Here is a 20,453-nt window from a genome sequence, read left to right on the forward strand (position 1 = left end):
CTGCGGTGGCTTCTCTTGTTGAGGAGCACGGGCTCTAGGTGCATGGGCTTCAGTAGTTGTGGTACATGGGCTCAGTAGTTGTGGCTCTAGGGCTCTAGAGTGCAGGCTTAGTAGTTGTGGTGAATGGGCTTAGTTGCTCCACGGCATGCGGGATCTTCCCAGACCAGGGTTCAAACCCATGTCCCCTGCATTGACAGGCAGATTCGTAACCACTGTGCCACCAGAGAAATCCCAATATAGGTATTTTTGCACTATTTGTATTTTACTTTTTAATATTTATTTATTTATTTTGGCTGCGCTGGGTCTTAGTTGCAGCATGCGGGATCTTTGTTGCAGCATGTGGAGTCTTAGTTGTGATATGCATGCAGGATATAGTTCCCTGACCAGGGATCAAACCTGGGCCCCCTGCATTGGGAGTGCAGAGTCTTACCCACTGGACCACCAGGGAAGTCCCTGAATTCCTTAAATTTTAACCACAACCACACCTTACTTTTTTACAATTTTAAGTGTTACATTTTAATTTAAAATACGGATATATTTTAAATATTTAATTCCTCATACTAAATATTTATTAAGCATCAGCTCTGATAGGCCCAGACTCATTAAGCCACAACAATTTTTAACTTATAGAATGTGTGGAAAATATTTTTGAACATGGAGAACTTATGGTGCTCCTTCTTTCTCATTCCATGTAAGGTCAATCGCCTACTGCCAATTATTATTCTATCAGGGAATGAAATATATGGGATCAGCTTGCCACTTAAAAACCTAATGTTACTTAGTAGCCAAAAATGCAATCTCCTAACTCCTGCCTTACTTCAGCACTGTCATTTTTTTATAGGGTACATAATATGAAGATACTGAATATCCTAAATCTTTTGTCATTAGTTTACAGGACACCTCTAGTATTATTTGCCCAGCATCCATATTGTTATTGTGTGAGCAAGCATCTTGCAAAATGTAACCTTGCACCCCTGGCCATAATTAATTCTGGAAGTGGGCATCTGGGTGGGTCAGAGCACATCTAAGAATATGTGGACCTTGGATCCAAAGAGTTGAGCCAGTCACTCTCCAGTAGCTGTTAAAGCTATAAGTAAAAAAATCTGGAGCTATCAGCAGTCTTGTTTCCCTTTGGGTGGAATAGGGAAGCAAAGGCAGTCAATCTGCAGAGACAGAAAGAAAAGAGAATTGCTCAGAAGGAGCAGAGAAGAGATAGAAAGTGAACTCTCATGACTTTTACACCCTTGATGCCAGGTTTTTCAGAGATTGATCTATATCTTTATTCTGCCTTCAGCATTATTTTTCTGTCTGTGACCCCTTTATCTTTCAATAAAAACTTCTTTTACAACTAAAGCCAGTTTAAGTTGGGTTTTTTTTTTAACATACGACCAAATAATTCTAGCAAATACAAAGAAAGACAAATGTATAATGACTGCAGTTGGGTTTTTTTTCCCTATTTTCCATTTGTATTCTAGCATGACATTATACAACTTTCAAAATTTTTATTGAATCTGGGCTTCCCTGGTGGCGCAGTGGTTGAGAGTCCGCCTGCCGATGCAGGGGACACGGGTTCGTGCCCAGGTCCAGGAAGATCCCACATGCCGCGGAGCGGCTGGGCCCGTGAGCCATGGCCGCTGAGCCTGCGCGTCCGGAGCCTGTGCTCCGCAACGGGAGAGGCCACAACACTGAGAGGCCTGCATACCGCAAAAAAAAAAAAAAAAAAAAATTTTATTGAATCTGAAATTTGCCTATTCATGATTGAGGCATTATTGGTTGCATACTGAGCATTCATTCCTCTACTTCCCTTCCTAAAAGAAAACTTATTTGTTCAGGTATTCACTCCTTTCCCCCAAGTAGCACACTAACTGAGGGAAAGATGGTCCATCCTATTGCCATGCATGGCATTTCCCTAGCAACTGTGTATTAAAAGTAATTACACTACAGGGAAAGATTTTTATTCTACGGTTAGAGGAGAGGTTTTTATGTCCTTTGGGACATAAACAAGGAAAACTGCAGTTTTATCTGCTGCTAGAAGCCATCTCACCACCATGAAGAAAGCAGGCATGAGGACAAAACCGACAAATTGAGGAGGGCAAAGGCCAGAAGAAACACAAAGAAACAGAGCCAGCATCTCAATCAAATATTCCATGAACTCTACCTCTAGAATTCTTATATAAGATAAGTAAGATAATAAATTCTTAAATTGTTTATGCCACTTTGAGGTGGATTTTCTGTTATTGCAGCTTAAAACATCCTCATCTTCTTCATCATCAAACATTATTTAATACCCATTATACATGGCAATGAGAAAGAAAGGAGGTATAAACCATTGTTCTTCTCTGAAGGGACTTAGGATCTAATTAAAGAGGACAGATTTATTAAAATATTATGTAATCATTTAGGTAACATGTTAAGTCCTAAATGAGCAATATGGATAAATAAATGGAGAAGATTCAATCCCTTCTATTGAAGTATTATTTTTTAACTTTAATGAAAATGTTTTTCATTTATAGAATACCTGATGCTTTTTTAAAAATCTGCCTGTTCTTTTTTCATAATATCCTATTCTTGCCTTGTGGATTCTTTTCCTTTCAGACCTTGAATAATTTAAGCATAGTTATTTTAAGGCATGGCAATGGGAATTTATGATGGATTCAAAGAAAGATAAGCAGTGCAATTTGGTTGGAAACATTTGCTACTCCATGGATGAGAATCACTGGCATAACCTGGGAGCTTATTAGAAATGCAGAATCTTGGGCTCTACCCCAAACTACCAAATCATAATTTGCATTTTAACAAGATCCCCTGGTGATTGGGGTTATTCATATAAACATGAAAGTTTGAGAAGTCCTGCTGTAAAGGAAGAGAAAGCAATAAAGTTAGGGAGGTTACTAAGACTCCTCTGCTATTTTAGATTTAAATTTTAGTCCTTTGTGGTAAATGAACACAACTAGTCTTCATAATCTCTAGTATAGGTTACTTAAAGACTCTGAAAAAAAAGCACTTATTTAATTCAGAAAGTAATTCTACATTTACAAAGCTTCCAGATGATTATTACTATATTATTATTACAACAATTATAACTTCAATATAAACAAAAGCCAGTTATCAGAACTTTTTAGTGATATAGATAAGTGGAAATTTACTCATCCACAGGTGAATGTATAAATAAACTGTGGGCAATCCATACAATGGATGCTATACTCAGCAATTAAAAAAAATGAACTATTGATTCATACAATAGAATGAATGAACCTCAAAGAGTATGAATTAATGAATAGTATGAATGAATCTCAAAAACATTATGCTGAGTGAAATAAGCCTTGCACAAGAGAATAAAGTTCTATAACAATTATATCTATGGTGAAAAAAAAAAAACTGATTGCTGTTGGCATTGGTTAAGGACAGGAATTGACTGGGAGAGAGCATATAGAATTTTTTGGAGTTACCAAAATATTCTATACCTTGATAAAGGTTAGGGTTACACCAGTGAATATATGTGTCAAACTCACCAGAATGTATACTCAAGATTTGTGCATTTCACTTTACATTAAAAAGTTGTAGAAAAATTGAACCCTAGTTAACAATACATATGCTGAAGTCTTTAAAGGTGAAGTGTACTGATAGCATATGCAATTTGCTTTGAAATGCACAAAATAATAAGATGATTTGATAGATAGATGGACTAGCTGGTTACAGACAGGAATGGTTAGTTATATGATAAAGTGAATATACCAAAATGTTACCTATAGAATACAGACTGGGGGGTGGGAGGATATATGGGTGTTCACTGTATGATTCTTTCAACTAATCTCCATATTTAAAAATTTTCATAATAAAATGTTGGGGGAAGGAAGAAAGTTGCAGAACATCACTGTAATTTTGTTTAAAAGTATAAAATGTCAGCTTCCCTGGTGGTGCAGTGGTTGAGAGTCCGCCTGCCGATGCAGGGGATACGGGTTTGTGCCTCGGTCCGGGAAGATCCCACATGCCGTGGAGCGGCTGGGCCCGTGAGCCATGGCCGCTGGGCCTGCGCATCTGGAGCCTGTGCTCCGCAACAGGAGAGGCCACAACAGTGAGAGGCCCACGTACCGCAAAAAAAAAAAAAAAAAAAAAGTATAAAATGTGTTGAAGAGGACATATTTGTATATGCATAGATAAAGATATGAAAGCTACATACAATTGCAGAAATTGTCAAGCTGATCCTAAAATTCATATAGAAATGCAAGGGACCCAAAATAGCCAAAACAGTCTTGAAAAAGAACAAAGTTGGAGGACTGACACTTCCTGATTTTAAAACATACCACACAGCTACAGCAATCAGGACAGTGTGTTACTGTATAAAAACAGACATACAGATCAACAGAATAGAATTACAGCCCAGAAAAAAATCCTTACATTTACGGACAACTGATTTTCAACAAAGATGTCAAGAAAATTCAATGGGAAAGAGAGAGTCTTTCAATAAAATGGATATCCACATGCAAAAAATTAACTTGAGCTCCTACTTCACACCACATATAAAAGTTAACTCATAAAGGACTGCATGGACTTCCCTGGTGGCGCAGTGGTTAAGAATCCGCCTGCCAATGCAGGGGACACGGGTTCGATCCCTGATCCGGGAAGATCCCACATGCCACGGAGCAACTAAGCCCATGCGCTACAACTACTGAAGCCTGCGTGCTTAGAGCTCGTTCTCTGCAACAAGAGAAGCCACCACAATGAGGACCACAAGCACCACAACGACGAGTAGCCCCCTCTTGCCACAACTAGAGAAAGCCTGTGTGCAGCAACGAAAACTAATACAGCCAAAAAAAAAAAAAAAAGGATCACAGACCTACATGTAAGATAAAGCTGTAAAACTCTTAGAAAAAAATAGAAGTAAATTTTTGTGAACCTTGAGGAATGGTTTCTAAGATATAACATTAAAAGTATAAGCAACCAAAGGAAAAAAATAAACTGGGCTTCATCAAAATAAAAAATTTTAATGCTTCAAAAATGCCATCAAGAAAGTGAAAGACAACCTACAGAATGGGAGAAAATATTTGCAAGTCATATATCTGATATGGAACTTGTATCCAGAGTATATAAAGAAATTTTAAATTCAATAACAAGAAGACAAAAACCCCAATTTTTAAAAAGAGCATTTGAAAAGATGTTTCTACAGAAAAGACATGCAAATGAATGATAAGCATATGAAAAAATGCTCAACATCATTAGCCATCAGAGAAATGCAAATCAAAACCACAGTAAGATTCTACTTCACATCTATTAGAATGGTTATAATCAAAAAGACAGATAATAACAAATGTTGGAAAGGATGTGAAGAAATTGGGATACTCATACACTGCTGATGGGAATGTAAAACAGTACAGCCACTTTAGAAAATAGTCTGGCAGCTCCTCAAAAAGTTAAGCACAGAGTTACCATGTGACTCAGCAATTCCACTCCCATGTATACACTCAAGAAAAATGAAAACATATGTCCAATATAAAAACTTATATATGAATGTTAATAGCATCGTTATTCCTAATAGTCAACAAGTGCGAAACTCAAATGTCCATCCGCTGGTGAATGGATAAACATATTGGCATATCCATGTGATAAAATATTACTGGGCAATAAAAAGGAATGAAGTACTGACACAGGCTTCAACATGGATAAACCTTGAAAACATTATGTTAAGTGAAAGAAGCTGTCACAAAAGACCACATATTGTATAATTCCATTTATGTGAAAAGTCTGTAATAGGCAAATCCACAGAGACAGAACATAGATTAGTGGTTGCTAGTGGAAGGGCAGATGGGGGAATGAGGAGTGACTATTAATGGGCACTGGGTTTCTTTTTGGAGTAAAGAATATGTTCTAAATTTATGATGATGACGGTTACTCTGTGAATACACTAAAACCTACTGAATTTTATACTTTAAAAGGGTAAATTTTATGCTACGTGAATAATATCTCAATAAAGCTATTATTTAAGAAACACACTTAGAGTTTGTTGTCTGGTACACAGAGGTGACTTTCAGATCTCTGCCAGTAGCAAGAGGGGGAAAAACTGCAAGCGCAGTAACCGCTGCTAAGAAAACACCAGCAGTTTTTAATTTTATGCTGTCCTATATTTTGCTGTGACTCTCGTAGCTTTCAATAATGCTATACTTGAGGCCAAAACAGAAATGCCTTTCATATTTTATTATAACAGCTAAGCTGGGAAATAAACTCACCAATTGCTTTTTTTAAAAGGAAATGAGCTAAAAACAACATAGATGTAAGTGTAGCTTAAATAAACCTTTGCTCAGTAAGATGAATGTGTTCACAGGGAAAGGAGAGTTTGGTAGTAAAAACAGTTTAAAGTGTTACATTATTTTACTTTATTTTTTAAAAAGCATTTTGTTTCATTTACTGTGGATGGTCAAACATTTTTTTCTTTCAAACATCATTTTAAAACAGATGGTAAATCTGTTGGATAGTAAAAAGAAATGACATCTTGTTTCCATTTTCCTATTCCTTCCAGTTCATCTCTTTATTGTAAATCATTTTCCATTGTTGGAAGATACTAAATTTAAATCAAACTGAAAGGAAAAAAAGCATGTGGCTATATTCATAAATTTGTGTTTCTTAGCACTGCTGCCTTTTATAGCCATTTTATGAAGAATATTTCAAATTGATCTATTCTTTCTGGATCTGAACAAATTGAGTTTCTTTTCTTGATCAAACAGATTTTCAAGAAACCTATTTACAAAAAGAAAAAATATGTAATTATGATATATAAACATTTACATAAATTTTAATACTCTTCCATGAGAAAAGATCTGAAACTGGTAAACATTTAAGGAACGGTATTAAGTTTAATTTGTAATGATAAATAAATAAGATGTACAGTGCTTACCATTTTCTTAGACTAAAGTGCTGTACATGAGAGTGTGTATTATGTATGCGGACATACATGCATATATGTAAGTGTATAATACTCACAATTATGTAAATTAATAAATAAAAATTCCTTACAATAACTCATTACAATGAGGCAACAAAGAAAAAGCAAGGTTAAGCAACTTCTCCAAGCTGAATTCAGGGAGTCTGGCACTACAGATGATGTTTGTTTTTTTGTTTTTTTTTTTTTTTTTTTTTGCGGTACGCAGGCCTCTCACTGTTGTGGCCTCTCCCGTTGCGGAGCACAGGCTCCGGACGTGCAGGCTCAGCGCCATGGCTCACGGGCCCAGCCACTCCGCAGCACGTGGGATCCTCCCGGACCAGGGCACGAACCCGTGTCCCCTGCATCGGCAGGCGGACTCTCAACCACTGCGCCACCAGGGAAGCCCCCAGATGATGTTTTTGATAATTACTCTAGGTACATATCAAGAGCTCTGAAAACATTAAACAAACCAATAGACCCTTCCTATCTTCTATTCTGAACTGCCCTTTATAAAACACGAAGAACTTCCTTTGGACATATGATGCATCTAAAGTTTATTGTAAAGTTCTTCTACTTTAGAAGGTAACTAATTTCTGGTTTTGAACCTTCTTTGATCTGTGACAAAACTCTCTAGGTTTGATAAATCCAAATAATTTTTCCATCTAAACCACATTACTTTAGGATCAAGTATAAATACATTTAAAAAGATGCATTGGAGGGCTTCCTTGGTGACGCAGTGGTTGAGAGTCCACCTGCCGATGCAGGGGACACGGGTTCGTGCCCCGGTCTGGGAAGATCCCACATGCTGCAGAGCGGCTGGGCCCCTGAGCCATGGCTGCTGAGCCTGCGCTGCGTCCGGAGCCTGTGCTCCGCAATGGGAGAGGCCACAACAGTGAGAGGCCTGCGTACCGCAAAAAAAAAAAAAAAAAAATAGAGATGCATTGGGGATGTCACTGAGGGAAGACTGCGTCTAGAGGTAGGACCAGAAAGCCACAAAGGACCAGGAAGCACAGGACCAGAGTGGCTGGCTGCCCTGGAGGTCCTGCTCTCATGCGTAATGCTACCCTAGCCACCCATCCCCCTCCTGAACAGGGATCTGAGAATGTACCAAGAGTCCCCCCAGCCTTAGCCAGGGGACCCTATATATAGGGTCCATGTGCAATAGGGAGGGATGTCTTCTATTTTATGCTATCCCCTAGCCACCCACTGTTGGAGCAGAGTGAGAAGGTATTTTCAAGACAAAGCACAGGTACCACAAACAGAAGTTGTGAAGTTGCAAAAAAAAAAAAAAATTGAAAATAGGTTAATAAATCCATATCTGGTCTTCCCTGGTGGTGCAGTGGTTGAGAATCTGCCTACCAATGCAGGGGATACGGGTTTGAGCCCTGGTCTAGGAAAATCCCCCATGCCGCAGAGCAACTGGGCCCGTGAGCCACAACTACTGAGCCTGCGCGTCTGGAGCCTGTGCTCCACAACAAGAAAGGCTGCGACAGTGAGAGGCCCGTGCACCGCGATGAAGAGTGGCCCCTGCTTGCCACAACTAGAGAAAGCCCTCGCACAGAAACGAAGCCCAACACAGCCAAAAATAAATAAATTTATTTTTTTAAAATAAATAAAAAATAAAAATTAAAAAATCCGTATCTTTATTTTCCTGGAGGTAAAAGAGTGAGCTACATGATGGAAATAAATTTTTATATAAGGAATGTATCTACTTTGATACTTTGGACTTTTAGCTTTAAAAAAGCCAAAGAAAACATACTTTTTAATGTTATAAAGATAATCAACTTCATACAACTAATTTCCTTGGAACAATTCCCAAAAGATATTTTTATTTTGGGAGAGAGACAAAAATTGCCTCCCTATACACAAGTTCTACAACCAGATTGCTCTATGACATTTTTCCTAAAAGCATTCATTTTAGGAAACATGGCCAACTTGTACCAACTTCAACTGAGTTATAGTTAATGCTTGGAATTTTGTGTTAAGAAGGAATCTTAGGATGAACAAGAATGAGATTGATATAAGAGGTGGCCAAGAGGCTGAAGTAGGAGGAATCTGAACTTACCTCCTCCCACAGACACACCAAAATTACAACTACTTACATAACAACTATCTATGAGAACAACCTGAAGACTAGCAAAAAAGATCCTCACAACTAAAGACATAAAGAAGGAAACACAATGAGATGAGTAGGAGGGGCAGAGATGCAGTATAGTCAGGACTCACACCCTGGGGGTTAGTGACCCACAACTGGGTAGAGTACTACAATTGTAGAGGTACTCCCTAAGGAGTGAGGGGTCTGAGCCCCATAGCAGGCTCCCCAGCCCAGGGGCTCTGCACTGGGAAGGCAAGCCTGCACAACATCTAGCTTTGAAAACCAGGAGGGCTTATGTTCAGGACAGCCACAGGGCTATAGGAAACAGAGATTTCGCCCTTAAAGGGCACATGCAAAATCTCGCACACTGAGTCCCAGTACAGAGGCAGTAGTTTGAAAAAAGCCTGGGTCACACCTGCTTTCGGATCTTGAAGAGCCTACCAGAGAGGCAGGAGGCAACTGGGACTCACCCTAGGGCTGGAGACAGTGGCAACACATTTTTGGGAGCTCCTCCTGCCATGATAACACTATGCTGGCAAGCGCCATTTTGGAATCCTCCCTCCAGCCTATTTAGAGCCAGGGGCCCAGCCCCGCCCACCAGCGGCTAGCACCAGCCCTGAAGCCCCCAGGCTGTGCAAACAGCTGCACAGAGACCTGGCCCCATCCTCCAGCAGACCAGTACCAGCCCTGCACCTCCCCAGGCTACACAGTTAACCACACTGGAAGCCTACCTCACCTTCCAGCAGGCCTTGAAGCCACAGCACAAGGGATGACCTCATAGCCAACTGGGGAGGGAGCCCTGCCTACTAGCACGCTTACAGCAGTCAGCCCCACCATAAGAGGAGGGCGCACACAACCCACTAAGGGAGCACTGCTAGAGCATGTAACTCTGGTGACCAAGGAGAGCATGCTGCTGGGTCCCATAGTACGTCTCTTACATAAAGCCACTTTTTAAAGATCAGGAAATATAACCAACATACCTAACATGCAGAAATGAACAGAGAATTGGGCAAAATGAAGAGACAGAAGAATATGTTCCAAATGAAGAAACAAGATAAAACCCCAGAAAAACTGAGCGAAATGAAGAGAAGCAATCGACTAGATAAAGAGTTAAAGGTAATGATCATAAAGATGCTCACCAAACTTCGGAGAAGAATGGAGGAACACAAAGAGAATTTCAACAGAGTTAGAAAATATAGAGAACAACCAAACAAGCTGAGGAATACAATAATTGAAATAAAAATTACACCAGAAGGAATCAAGAGTAGATTAGATAATAAGGAGAAATGGATCAGTGATCTGGAAGACAGAGTAGTGGAAATCACCCAAGCTGAACAGAGAAAAGAAGAAAGAATTTTAAAAATTGATGATAGTTTAAGAGACCTCTGATCAAGTGTATTAACATTTGCATTATAGGGGTCCCAGAAGGAGAAGAGAGACAGAAAGAGGCAGAGAACTTTTCTGAAGAAATAATAGCCGAAAACATCCCTAACCTGGGAAAGGAAACAGACATCCAGATCCAGGAAGTACAGAGAGGCCCAAAAACATGAACCCAGGAGGTCCACACCAAGATACATTATAATTAAAATAGCAAAAATTAAAGATAAAGAAAGAATCTTAAAAGCAGCAAGACAGAAGTAAATAGTTATATACAAGGAAAATCTGACTTTTCAGCAGAAACACTGCAGGCCACAAGGGAGTGGCATATTATATTCAAAGTGATGAAAGGAAAAAAACTACAACCAGGAGTACTCTACTCAGCAAAGAAAAAAACACTACAACCAAGAATATTCTACCCAGCAAGGTTATCATTCAGACTTGAAGGAAAGATAAAGAGTTTTACAGACAAGCAAAGCTAAAAGAGTTCAGCACCACTAAACTGGCCATATTAAAGGGACTTCTCTAAGCAGAAAAGGAAAGGCCACAGTTAGAAACTTTAAAATTGTGAAACAAAAAAACTCACTGGTAAAGGCAAACACACAGAAAAGGTAGATCAACCACTTATAAAACTACTAGGAAGGTTAAAAGATAAAAGTAGTAAAATCCTCTTTATCTACAATAAATAGTTAAGGGATACACAAAACAAAAAGATGTTGATATGATGTCAAAAACATTAAACATGAGGAAGGGGTAAAAGTAGTGAATTGTTAGAATGTGTTTGAACTTAAGACATCATTAACGTAAAATATTCTCATATATATGTGTGTGTGTGTGTGTGTGTGTGTGTGTTGTGTGTGTGTGTGTGTGTGTGTGTGTGTGTGTGTGTATATATATGGGGGGAAGAGTTACATATATAAAACTCATGGTAACCACAAACGAAAAACCTATAATAGGTATACACACAAAAAAGAAAAGGAACCCAAACATAACACTAAAGATAATCATCACATCACAAGGGCAGAGAGCAAAAGAAGAAAGGAACAAAAGAGAACTACAAAAACAACACCAAAACAATTAACAAAATGTCAATAAGTACATACCTATTAATAATTACTTTAAATATAAATGGACTAAATGCTCCAATCTAAAGATACAGAGTGGGTAAGCGCCACAACAACTGAGCCCACGTGCTCCGGAGCCTGTGCGCCACAACTAGAGAGCCCACATGCCGCAACTACTGAGCCCGTGTGCCATAACTAGAGAGAAGCCTGCGCGCTGCAATGAAGAGCCCATGCACTGCAACAAAGATCCTGTGTGCCTCAACTAAGACCCGATGCAGCCAAATAAATAAATAAATATTTTTTAAAAACCAAAAGATACAGAGTGGGTAAATGGATTTTTTTTTAAAGAACCATATATATGCTGTCTACAAAAGACTCACTCGGATTTGAAGACACACACAGACTGAAAGGGAATGGCAAAAGGTATTCCATGCAAATGGAAACGAAAACAAAGCTGGGGTAGCAATACTTATATCAGACAGAATAGACTTTAAAACAAAGATTGTTTTGAGGTAGAGACAAAGATGGACATTACATAATGATAAAGGGAAACAATAAGATATAACAATTGTAAATATATATGCATCCAACATAGGAACACCTAAAAACATAAAGCAAATACTAACAAATGTAAAGGGAGAAATTGACAATAACAGTATGGGACTTTAACACCTCACATACATCAATGGACAGATCATCCAGACAGAAAATCAATAAGGAAGCTCTGGCCTTAAATGACATATCAGACCAACATCAATATAGATATTAATATATCTATTAATGCCATTAATGTAGGTATTAATAGATATATAGAGAACATTTCATCCAAAACAGCAGAATACACATTATTTTCAACTGCACATGAAACATTCTCCAGGATAGATCACATGTGAAGTCACAAAACAAGTCTCAATAAATTTAAGAAGATTGAAATAATATCAAGCATGTTTTCCAACCACATGGAATGAGACTATAAATCAACTACAAGAAAAAAACTGCAAAAAAACAAAAAAAACCAAGTGGAATCTAAACAACATGCTACTAAACAACCAATGAGTCACTGAAGAAATCCAATAGGTAATCAAAAAACACCTGGGGATAAATGAAAATGGAAACAACTATCCAAAATCTATAAGATGCAGCAAAAGCAGTTCTAAGAGGGAAGTTTATAGTGAGACAAAGCTACTTCAAGAAACAAGAAACATCTCAAATAAACAACCTAACCTTACACCTAAAGCAATTAGAGAAAGAAGAACAAAAAAAAGCCAAAGTTAGCAGAAGGAAAGAAATCATAAAGATCAGATCAGAAATAAATGAAAAAGAAATGAAGGAAACAATATCAAAGATCAATAAAACTAAAAGCTGGTCCTTTGAGAAGATAACGAAAATTGATAAACCATTAGCCAGACTCATCAAGAAAAAAAGGGAAAAGACTCAAATCAACAGAATTAGAAATGAAAAGGGAGAATAACAGACACTGCAGAAATACAAAGGATCATGAGGCATTACTACAAGCAACTATATTCCAATAAAATGGACAACGTGGAAGAAATGGACAAATTCATAGAAAAGCACAACCTTCTGAGACTGAAAAGGAAGAAATAGAAAATATGAACAGACCAATCACGAGCAATGAAATTGAAACTGTGATTAAAAATCTTCAAACAGGGGCTTCCTTGGTGGTGCAGTGGTTGAGAGTCTGCCTGCCGATGCAGGGGACACGGGTTCGTGCCCCGGTCCGGGAAGATCCCACATGCCGCAGAGCGGCTGGGCCCGTGAGCCATGGCCGCTGAGCCTGCGCGTCCAGAGCCTGTGCTCCGCAACGGGAGAGGCCACAACAGTGAGAGGCTTGCGTACCGCAAAAAAAATAAATAAATAAAATAAAATCTTCAAACAAACAAAAGCCCAGGGCCAGATAGCTTCAAAGGCAAATTCTGTCAAACATTTACAGAATAGCTAACACCTATCCTTCTCAAACTCTTCCAAAATATAGCAGAAGGAGGAACGCTCCCAAACTCATTCTACGAGGCCACCATTACCCTGATACCAAACCAGACAAAGATGTCACAAAGAATGAAAACTACAGGCCAATCTCACTGATGAACATAGAGCAAAAATGCTCAACAAAATACTAGCAAACAGAATCCAACAGCACATTAATAGTATCATACACCATGATCAAGTAGGGTTTACTCCAGGAATGCAAGGATTCTTCAATATACGCAAATCAATCAATGTGATACATCATATTAACAAACTGAAGGATAAAAACCATACGATAATTTCAATAGATGTAGAAAAAGCTTTCAACAAAATTCAACACCCATTTATGATAAAAACTCTCCACAAAGTGGGCACAGAAGGAAGCTACCTCAACATAATAAAGGCCATACATGACAAACCCACAGCCAACATCATTCTCAATGGTGAAAAACTGACCATTTCCTCTAAGGTCAGGAACAAGACAAGGTTGCCCACTCTCACTGCTATTATTCAATATAGTTTTGGAAGTTTTAGCCACAGCAAATCAGACAAGAAAAAGAAATAAAAGGAATCCAAATCAGAAAAGAAGTAAAGCTGTCACTGTTTGCAGATGACATGATACTATACATAGAGAATCCCAAAGATGCTACCAGAAAACTACTAGAGCTAATCAATGAATTTGGTAGAGTAGCAGGATACAAAATTAATGTACAGAAATCTCTTGCATTCCTATACACTAATGATGAAAAATATGAAAGAGAAATTAAGGAAACAATCGCATTTACCCCAGCAACAAAAAAAATAAAATACCTATGAGGAAACCTTCCTGAGGAGACAAAAGACCTGTATGCAGAAAACTATAAGACATTGATGAAAGAAATTAAAGATGATACAAACAGATGGAGAGGTATACCATGTTCTTGGATTGGAAGCATCAACGTTCTCAAAATGACTATACTACCCAAAGCAATGTACAGATTCAATGCAATCCTTATCAAACTACCAATGGCATTTTTCACAAAAGTAGAACAAAAAATTTTACAGTTTGTATGGAAACACAAAAGACCTCGAATAGCAAAAGCAATCTTGAGAAAGAAAAATGGAGCTAGAGGAATCAGGCTCCCTGACTTCAGACTATATTACAAAGCTACAGTAATCAAGACAGTATGGTACTGGCACAAAAACAGAAATATAGATCAATGGAACAGGATAGAATGCCCAGAAATAGACCCACGCACATATGGTCACCTTATCTTTGACAAAGGAGGCAAGAATATACAATGGAGAAAAGACAGCCTCTTCAGTAAGTGGTACTGGGAAAACTGGACAGCTACATGTAAAAGAATGAAATTACAACACTTCATAAAACCATACACAAAAATAAACTCAAAATGGATTAAAGACCTAAAAGTAAGGCCAGATACTATAAAACTCTTAAGGAAAACAAAGGCAGAACACTCTATGACATAAATCACAGCAAGATCCTTTTTGACCCACCTCCTAGAGAAATGGAAATAAAAACAAAAATAAACAAATGGGACCTATTGAAACTTAAAAGCTTTTGCACAGCAAAGGAAAACATAAACAAGATGAAAAGACAACCCTCAGAATAGGAGAAAATATTTGCAAACAAAGCAACTGACAAAGAATTAATCTCCAAATTATACAAGTGGCTCATGCAGCTCAGTATCAAAAAAAAAACAACCCAATCCAAAAATGGGCAGAAGACCTAAACAGACATTTCTCCAAAGAAGATATACAGAAGGCCAACAAACACATGAAAGGATTCCTGGGTCACAAAACTCAGGAAAATATTTAAGGTACATAAATGTACTAAATTTACAAATATACTAAAATTATCAATGTACTAAAACATATTGATGCCTCATTGTGGTGGTAGCTGGATTATGTGAGATTGAGTCTCTTTCTTCTGTTTCTTAAATTCTCATAAATTTTAAAGTTTAAAATAAAAATATCCATGTTGTAGTTGGAATGATAAAATATATCAATATTAAACAAATAAGTCTCCTTGAAAAATTCATTACAGCCCAGATCTTGGCTTCAGCCTTTGCTACAGACCGAATTTTTGTGTCCCCCACAAAATCCATATGTTGAAATTCGACCCCGGATGTGATAGTATAAGCAGGTGGGGGTAGGTGATTAAGGCATTAAGACAGAGCCCTCATGAAGGCGATTAGTGCCCTTATAAAAGTGTTTCCAAAGGGCTCCACCACCCTCCAACCATGTGAGGACACAGCCCGAGACAACACTGTCTATAAACCAGGAAGCAGGACTCACCAGACACCAAATCTGCTGACACCTTGATCTTGGACTTCCCAGGCTTCTGAACTGTGAGAAATAAATTTGTTGTTTATAAGCCATCCAGGCTATATCTTACTGCAGCCCAAACAGACTAAGACAGACTCACTGACCCAGAAACCTAATTTCTCGGGAAGACTTACATTAGTGAAGCTCATGGAGACATATACACACACACACACACACAAAAGCAAGTATCTTGCAATATCTCAAGGGGAAACAGATCTAATACCGGTTGGTGGGGACTGGGAGAGTGCCTTTCTAACCAAGGGAAATGGTTTGGTAATAAAATTAATATGATTTAAGTACAACCTCAAAGTGGTTAATTCAGGTTAAACAGTGGATTCAGTTGTACTCTGAAATAGGAGAAAATAAGGTGCAAACAATTTCATGATTAAGAAGCCTAAAAATTCACACACCAGCAAACTAACTTGCGCAAAGTTGTGAATGGTTTTAAATCAGTGACCAGTAAAAAGACAAAGTATCACTTTTCCCACTAGATATTCAACTCATGACATGTGTGTATATGTATGAAAATTTACCCTCTCTAGTGAGGGAAGATTGCACACCTCAAGCGTGGCACGGATTTTTAATTTCAAGACCTAACCACCAAGAGTTACTTACTTCACGTCAATTTCTAGAAATTAAAGGTAAAAAACTTGAGGTTCAAAATAGAAAGGCTATTGGTGGTTGTGGGAATGGGGCAGACTCATGGAATGCAATTAAGTATCATTTAGAATATATTTTGGCTAGAGACCAAGAGGCAAGGTTCTTCGTTTCTTTCGTTTAAACTTTTTCTTAATAAATCTTTTATTTTGGAACAGTTTTCGGTTAACAATTATAGCGAAGATAGTACAGAGTCCCCTATACCCCATACAAGACAAGTTTTTTAAACTCTAACTTCTACTTCCACCCCTCCCACCACCCAAACCGTCCCCCACTTCTCTCCGATTCTATCTCCTCAGGTTTCAGCAGGGCCTTGTTCTCACAGTGCAAAGTTAGGATTGTAACGGAAACCCAGTTCAGTTCAAACTTCACCGTCCAGCCACAACTGGGTCAGCTGAGCTAGCCGACACCAGAACACTCCCGCCCCGCCCAGCTCTTTCAGAGGCGCTCCGACCCCTCGCCAACGTGGCTCCTCCAACTGAGGTCCCGGGAGACGCGAGCCAAGCGGGACCAAAGCGCTGGGCAGCTTCCAGAAGCCAGGCGCGCCGGGAGCAGGACCAGGTGAGCACCCAACAGCACGCTCCTCCCTCGAGGGGAGGTTCCGAAGGCTAAAACATTTTTAACCTCAAAACTTCCAGACCTTTAACCGGCTTGGGGCGAGTTACACAAACCTACGCACATTCGCTTATTGTTTAACGCAGACGCCTCCGGGCGCTTCTCGGCCACAACCGCCTCTTCACAGCCAACACCCCCAGACGGCCTCTGCCCCGCCCCGTCGCCGCTGCCAGTCCCTCGGCGCGTCGCGCGGGGCCGGGGCGCGCGCGCGTGAGGACGTCCGGGAGCGCGCGCGCCGCCGCCGCTGCCGCCGAGCTGGGCGGGAGTTGTTGGCGGTGGGTCTGAAGGTGATGGCCTTGACTGAAGGCCTCGAGGCGGCATCTCCCGCTGTTTCTGCAGTCGCTGCCCGGGACTCGGTGCGCTCATCGTCATGAGAGGTCAGGCCTGGGGGAAGCGGGCGAAGGAGGCGAGGGGCCGCGGCGAAATGGGCTCTGGGGAGAATAACTGAGGCACTCGAAGGTCGAACGTGGGAGGAAAAATCTGTCCTGGAGATTCCGGAAGAGCCCGTTGCGTTTACTTTTCTTCCCTTTTTCTCCCCTTTCTTGCTCGTACTTGGAGGAAAGCGGGAGGGTTCTGTTTTTATTTGTGGAAGAAGACGCTGAAATTCTCCCGTCCAGCGTCGGTCTTCAGAGGTTGGAGGAAATAAATAGCAGTCGTGGCGTTGGCGCATCAGTGAAAGCCTCTAGTGGATAGCACTAAAAACCAAACCGCCCAACAGTAACTGAAAAAAAAAAAAAAATAGAAAAAAAATTCCAAACCTAGGAATGAAATAGAATGACACGGAACATGCCCTGACGTTAACCCCAGCTTCCTCCTACAGAAACGGCAGAAAGGCTCAGCGTTTCGTCAGCTGGATCCACGACGGCTACCCACACTCGTCATTTAGGGATCTTTCCGTGCCAGTGTACTCTTTCCCGACGCCCCTCCCCTCAAAGGTGGCATTTTTAATGTGCAGACTACGTAATTATCCTTATTCAGAATAAAGAGTCACTTAGCAATTACATGGTGACTCCCCAAGTCTTCCTATTTTAAAGGTATTTAGGTAACATCCTTGGGGGGGACAGGAAAAGGTAATACTCTTGGTATTAATTATTGGAAACTTTTTTATTAGCTTTGGGAAAGCTGTTTCAGCATAAAACGAAATTTGTAGGTCACCTAAATGAAATGTTTATTAGTTCTCCATGATGATACTTAATGAGGAGTTAAGATTTGATGCTTTTTTCTTCCTAACCTTTCCACACATTAAAAAAAATACTCTTATTAGATGTAGAATCTACATCAGAGATGAAACTGTTCCAGTTGAACAAAGTAAATGTATTTAAGTGTTCTAGTATGATTGAGTACTAGTACTCATATTATTAACATCTGCTGAGCACCAATATTTTGACTGTTTTGCCAGTTCCTTCTGTCATTAGAGAACTGGAGGCATCTGAAGCTAAACTTTTTTGGTAGCAGATGTTCCCTAAAGCATAGTTTGCCTAGGGCAGCAGAGCCTTCGCATAAAGGGAGAAGATGGAGGAGTCTAGTAATAAGCAATAGATAACCTGGAAATAATTCATGTACTGTGACTATCAGCCTCTCCTTTAGTGAATAAATTATTCCTAGTGAGCAATATATTGCCTGTACGTAACTGTTCACTTAGAATATTTTCTGCGCTTTGATTTTTAGGAGACAGAGCCCTGAAGCAAAGAAATCTGGATCACAGAAAAAGTATTCAGGGGTCATGCAAGCCAACTGTAGCCAACTGCACAGCCCTTCAGGAGCTGCAGGCAGTGAGGATGCCTCAGCCTCCCAGTGTGTCCAAACAAGATTGACAGGAGAAGCTTCCTGTCTTTATTCTGGAGATGTTCATATTCAGATAAACTCCATGCCTAAAGAATGTGCTGAAAATCCAAGCTCCAGAAATGTAAGGTCAGGTGTCCACGGCTGTACCCATGGATGTGTACACAGTCGCTTACGGAGTCACTCCCACAATGAAGCAAGGCAACCTGATGATACCGAGATGGAGTCTGGAGATCGTGGTAGTAGCTCCTTCTCAGAATTCCGATATCTCTTCAAGTGGTTGCAAAAAGGTCTTCCATATATTTTGATTCTGGGTGTCAAACTTGTTATGCAGCATATAACAGGTAGGGTATAATAAAACATTGAGCTGTTTCATTACTATATGCAGCTAATTTTCTTTCTTTATTGGTAATCTACTTTAACCTATGTATTTCAGTTTCTTATTTTCTGTTAGTTTTTAAAATTGTATATGCTTCCTTTAAATTCATGTCATGTTAGCTCTTTTTTTTCCTTTCAATTAACTGGACCTTATTTTCTAACAGGAATTTCTCTTGGAATTGGGCTGCTTACAACTTTTATATATGCAAACAAAAGCATTGTAAATCAGGTCTTTCTAAGAGTAAGTATAACCAGCAACTAAAAATTTATTAAATGTTTCTCCCTGTAGAATTATATACTCATTTTTGAGAGAAATAGGAATAAAGACAGTTTATTTGATAAATTTAAATAGATATAATGTACCATCCATGATATATTAAATGTTGTTATCTAAATGACCTGGAATAAATGATCTGTCCTAATACGGAATTGATTCACCTTATTTTCTTTGTATATTGGGTTCCTGATAAAGAAAAACTAGACAGAAGGATTAAAGGGTTTAGAACACACTATTTGATCTGATTTGTCAAGTGCTATCATGTTTTAAGTTAGTTTGACCGTACTAAGTAATATAATCATCATTAAAAACTTCAGCTGTTGTACTATAAGATTTAAAATAGTCAAATAAAACGTACACTGAATAAATGGGTATTGAACTATTTATTTAGGTTTCTCTTATTTAAAGAAAACTAAACCCAAGAAGTTTTTCCATAAGAAATTATAAAAGATTCCTATTCATGTAAATTATTGGGAAAACAGGATTAGTTTATAAAATTTCAAGCAACTTTCAAGGGTTATATCTGTGTAAAGGATCATACATTTTGACCTGAAAATTCCTAGTTAGAACCTATCAAACCATAAAAGTTTAATTCAGGGTTTAAAACTAGTAAAATTTTTAATTAAACCAGTAATTAAAACAATTATAAAACTGAGATTAAAAACATTTTATTAAATTCTTATTGAATTGAGAATTTTTAAAATTATATTTATAAACCCTGGTAACATAAATGCAGTTTTTAAAAGTCTGTTTTGTTGGGAAGGCAAAAATAGGAAGCCGCAGAAGTAAAGTTTTTATTTACGTAGGTCCTTTATGTCAGTCTGTAGAAGATTTGGCTTTGAAACATAGATAATGTTACACAATGAGGAAACTTGTATTTTAAAAATCTGTTTAAGTATGTGTTTTGTTTTTTTCACTAAAGGTATGTAAAATAGAATGATGATGTACAATTTAACAAATATTCTGTATTTTTATTAAGAT

The 20,453-nt window shown here is 38.8% G+C and overlaps 1 protein-coding gene and 1 non-coding gene across 5 annotated transcripts in view; one reads left to right on the forward strand and one right to left on the reverse strand.

The window, feature by feature from the left end:
* Window positions 1–375: 375 nt before the first annotated feature.
* TRNAG-CCC (transfer RNA glycine (anticodon CCC)) lies at window positions 376–448 on the reverse strand. Its single transcript has one exon. It is a non-coding gene; the product is annotated as a tRNA-Gly (tRNA).
* Window positions 449–17,258: 16,810 nt separating this feature from the next.
* RNFT1 (ring finger protein, transmembrane 1) overlaps window positions 17,259–20,453 on the forward strand; it is a 37,961-nt gene continuing 34,766 nt past the window's right edge. For 2 of the 4 annotated variants that reach the window (XR_009560483.2, XM_060291132.1), the window contains exons 1-4: window positions 17,259–17,412; window positions 17,856–17,970; window positions 18,704–19,161; window positions 19,360–19,436. Coding sequence is in view for 3 of the 4 variants with exons in the window: in XM_060291132.1 (XP_060147115.1) it covers window positions 17,406–17,412; window positions 17,856–17,970; window positions 18,704–19,161; window positions 19,360–19,436 (657 nt within the window). In the remaining variant the exon portion in view is untranslated. The remainder of the gene's footprint in view (window positions 17,413–17,855; window positions 17,971–18,703; window positions 19,162–19,359; window positions 19,437–20,453) is intronic. The other 2 variants (XM_060291131.2, XM_030881798.3) reach the window with 2 other exon arrangements.

Source organism: Globicephala melas, chromosome 20 (assembly GCF_963455315.2).
Source record: "Globicephala melas chromosome 20, mGloMel1.2, whole genome shotgun sequence".
NCBI lineage: Eukaryota > Metazoa > Chordata > Mammalia > Artiodactyla > Delphinidae > Globicephala > Globicephala melas.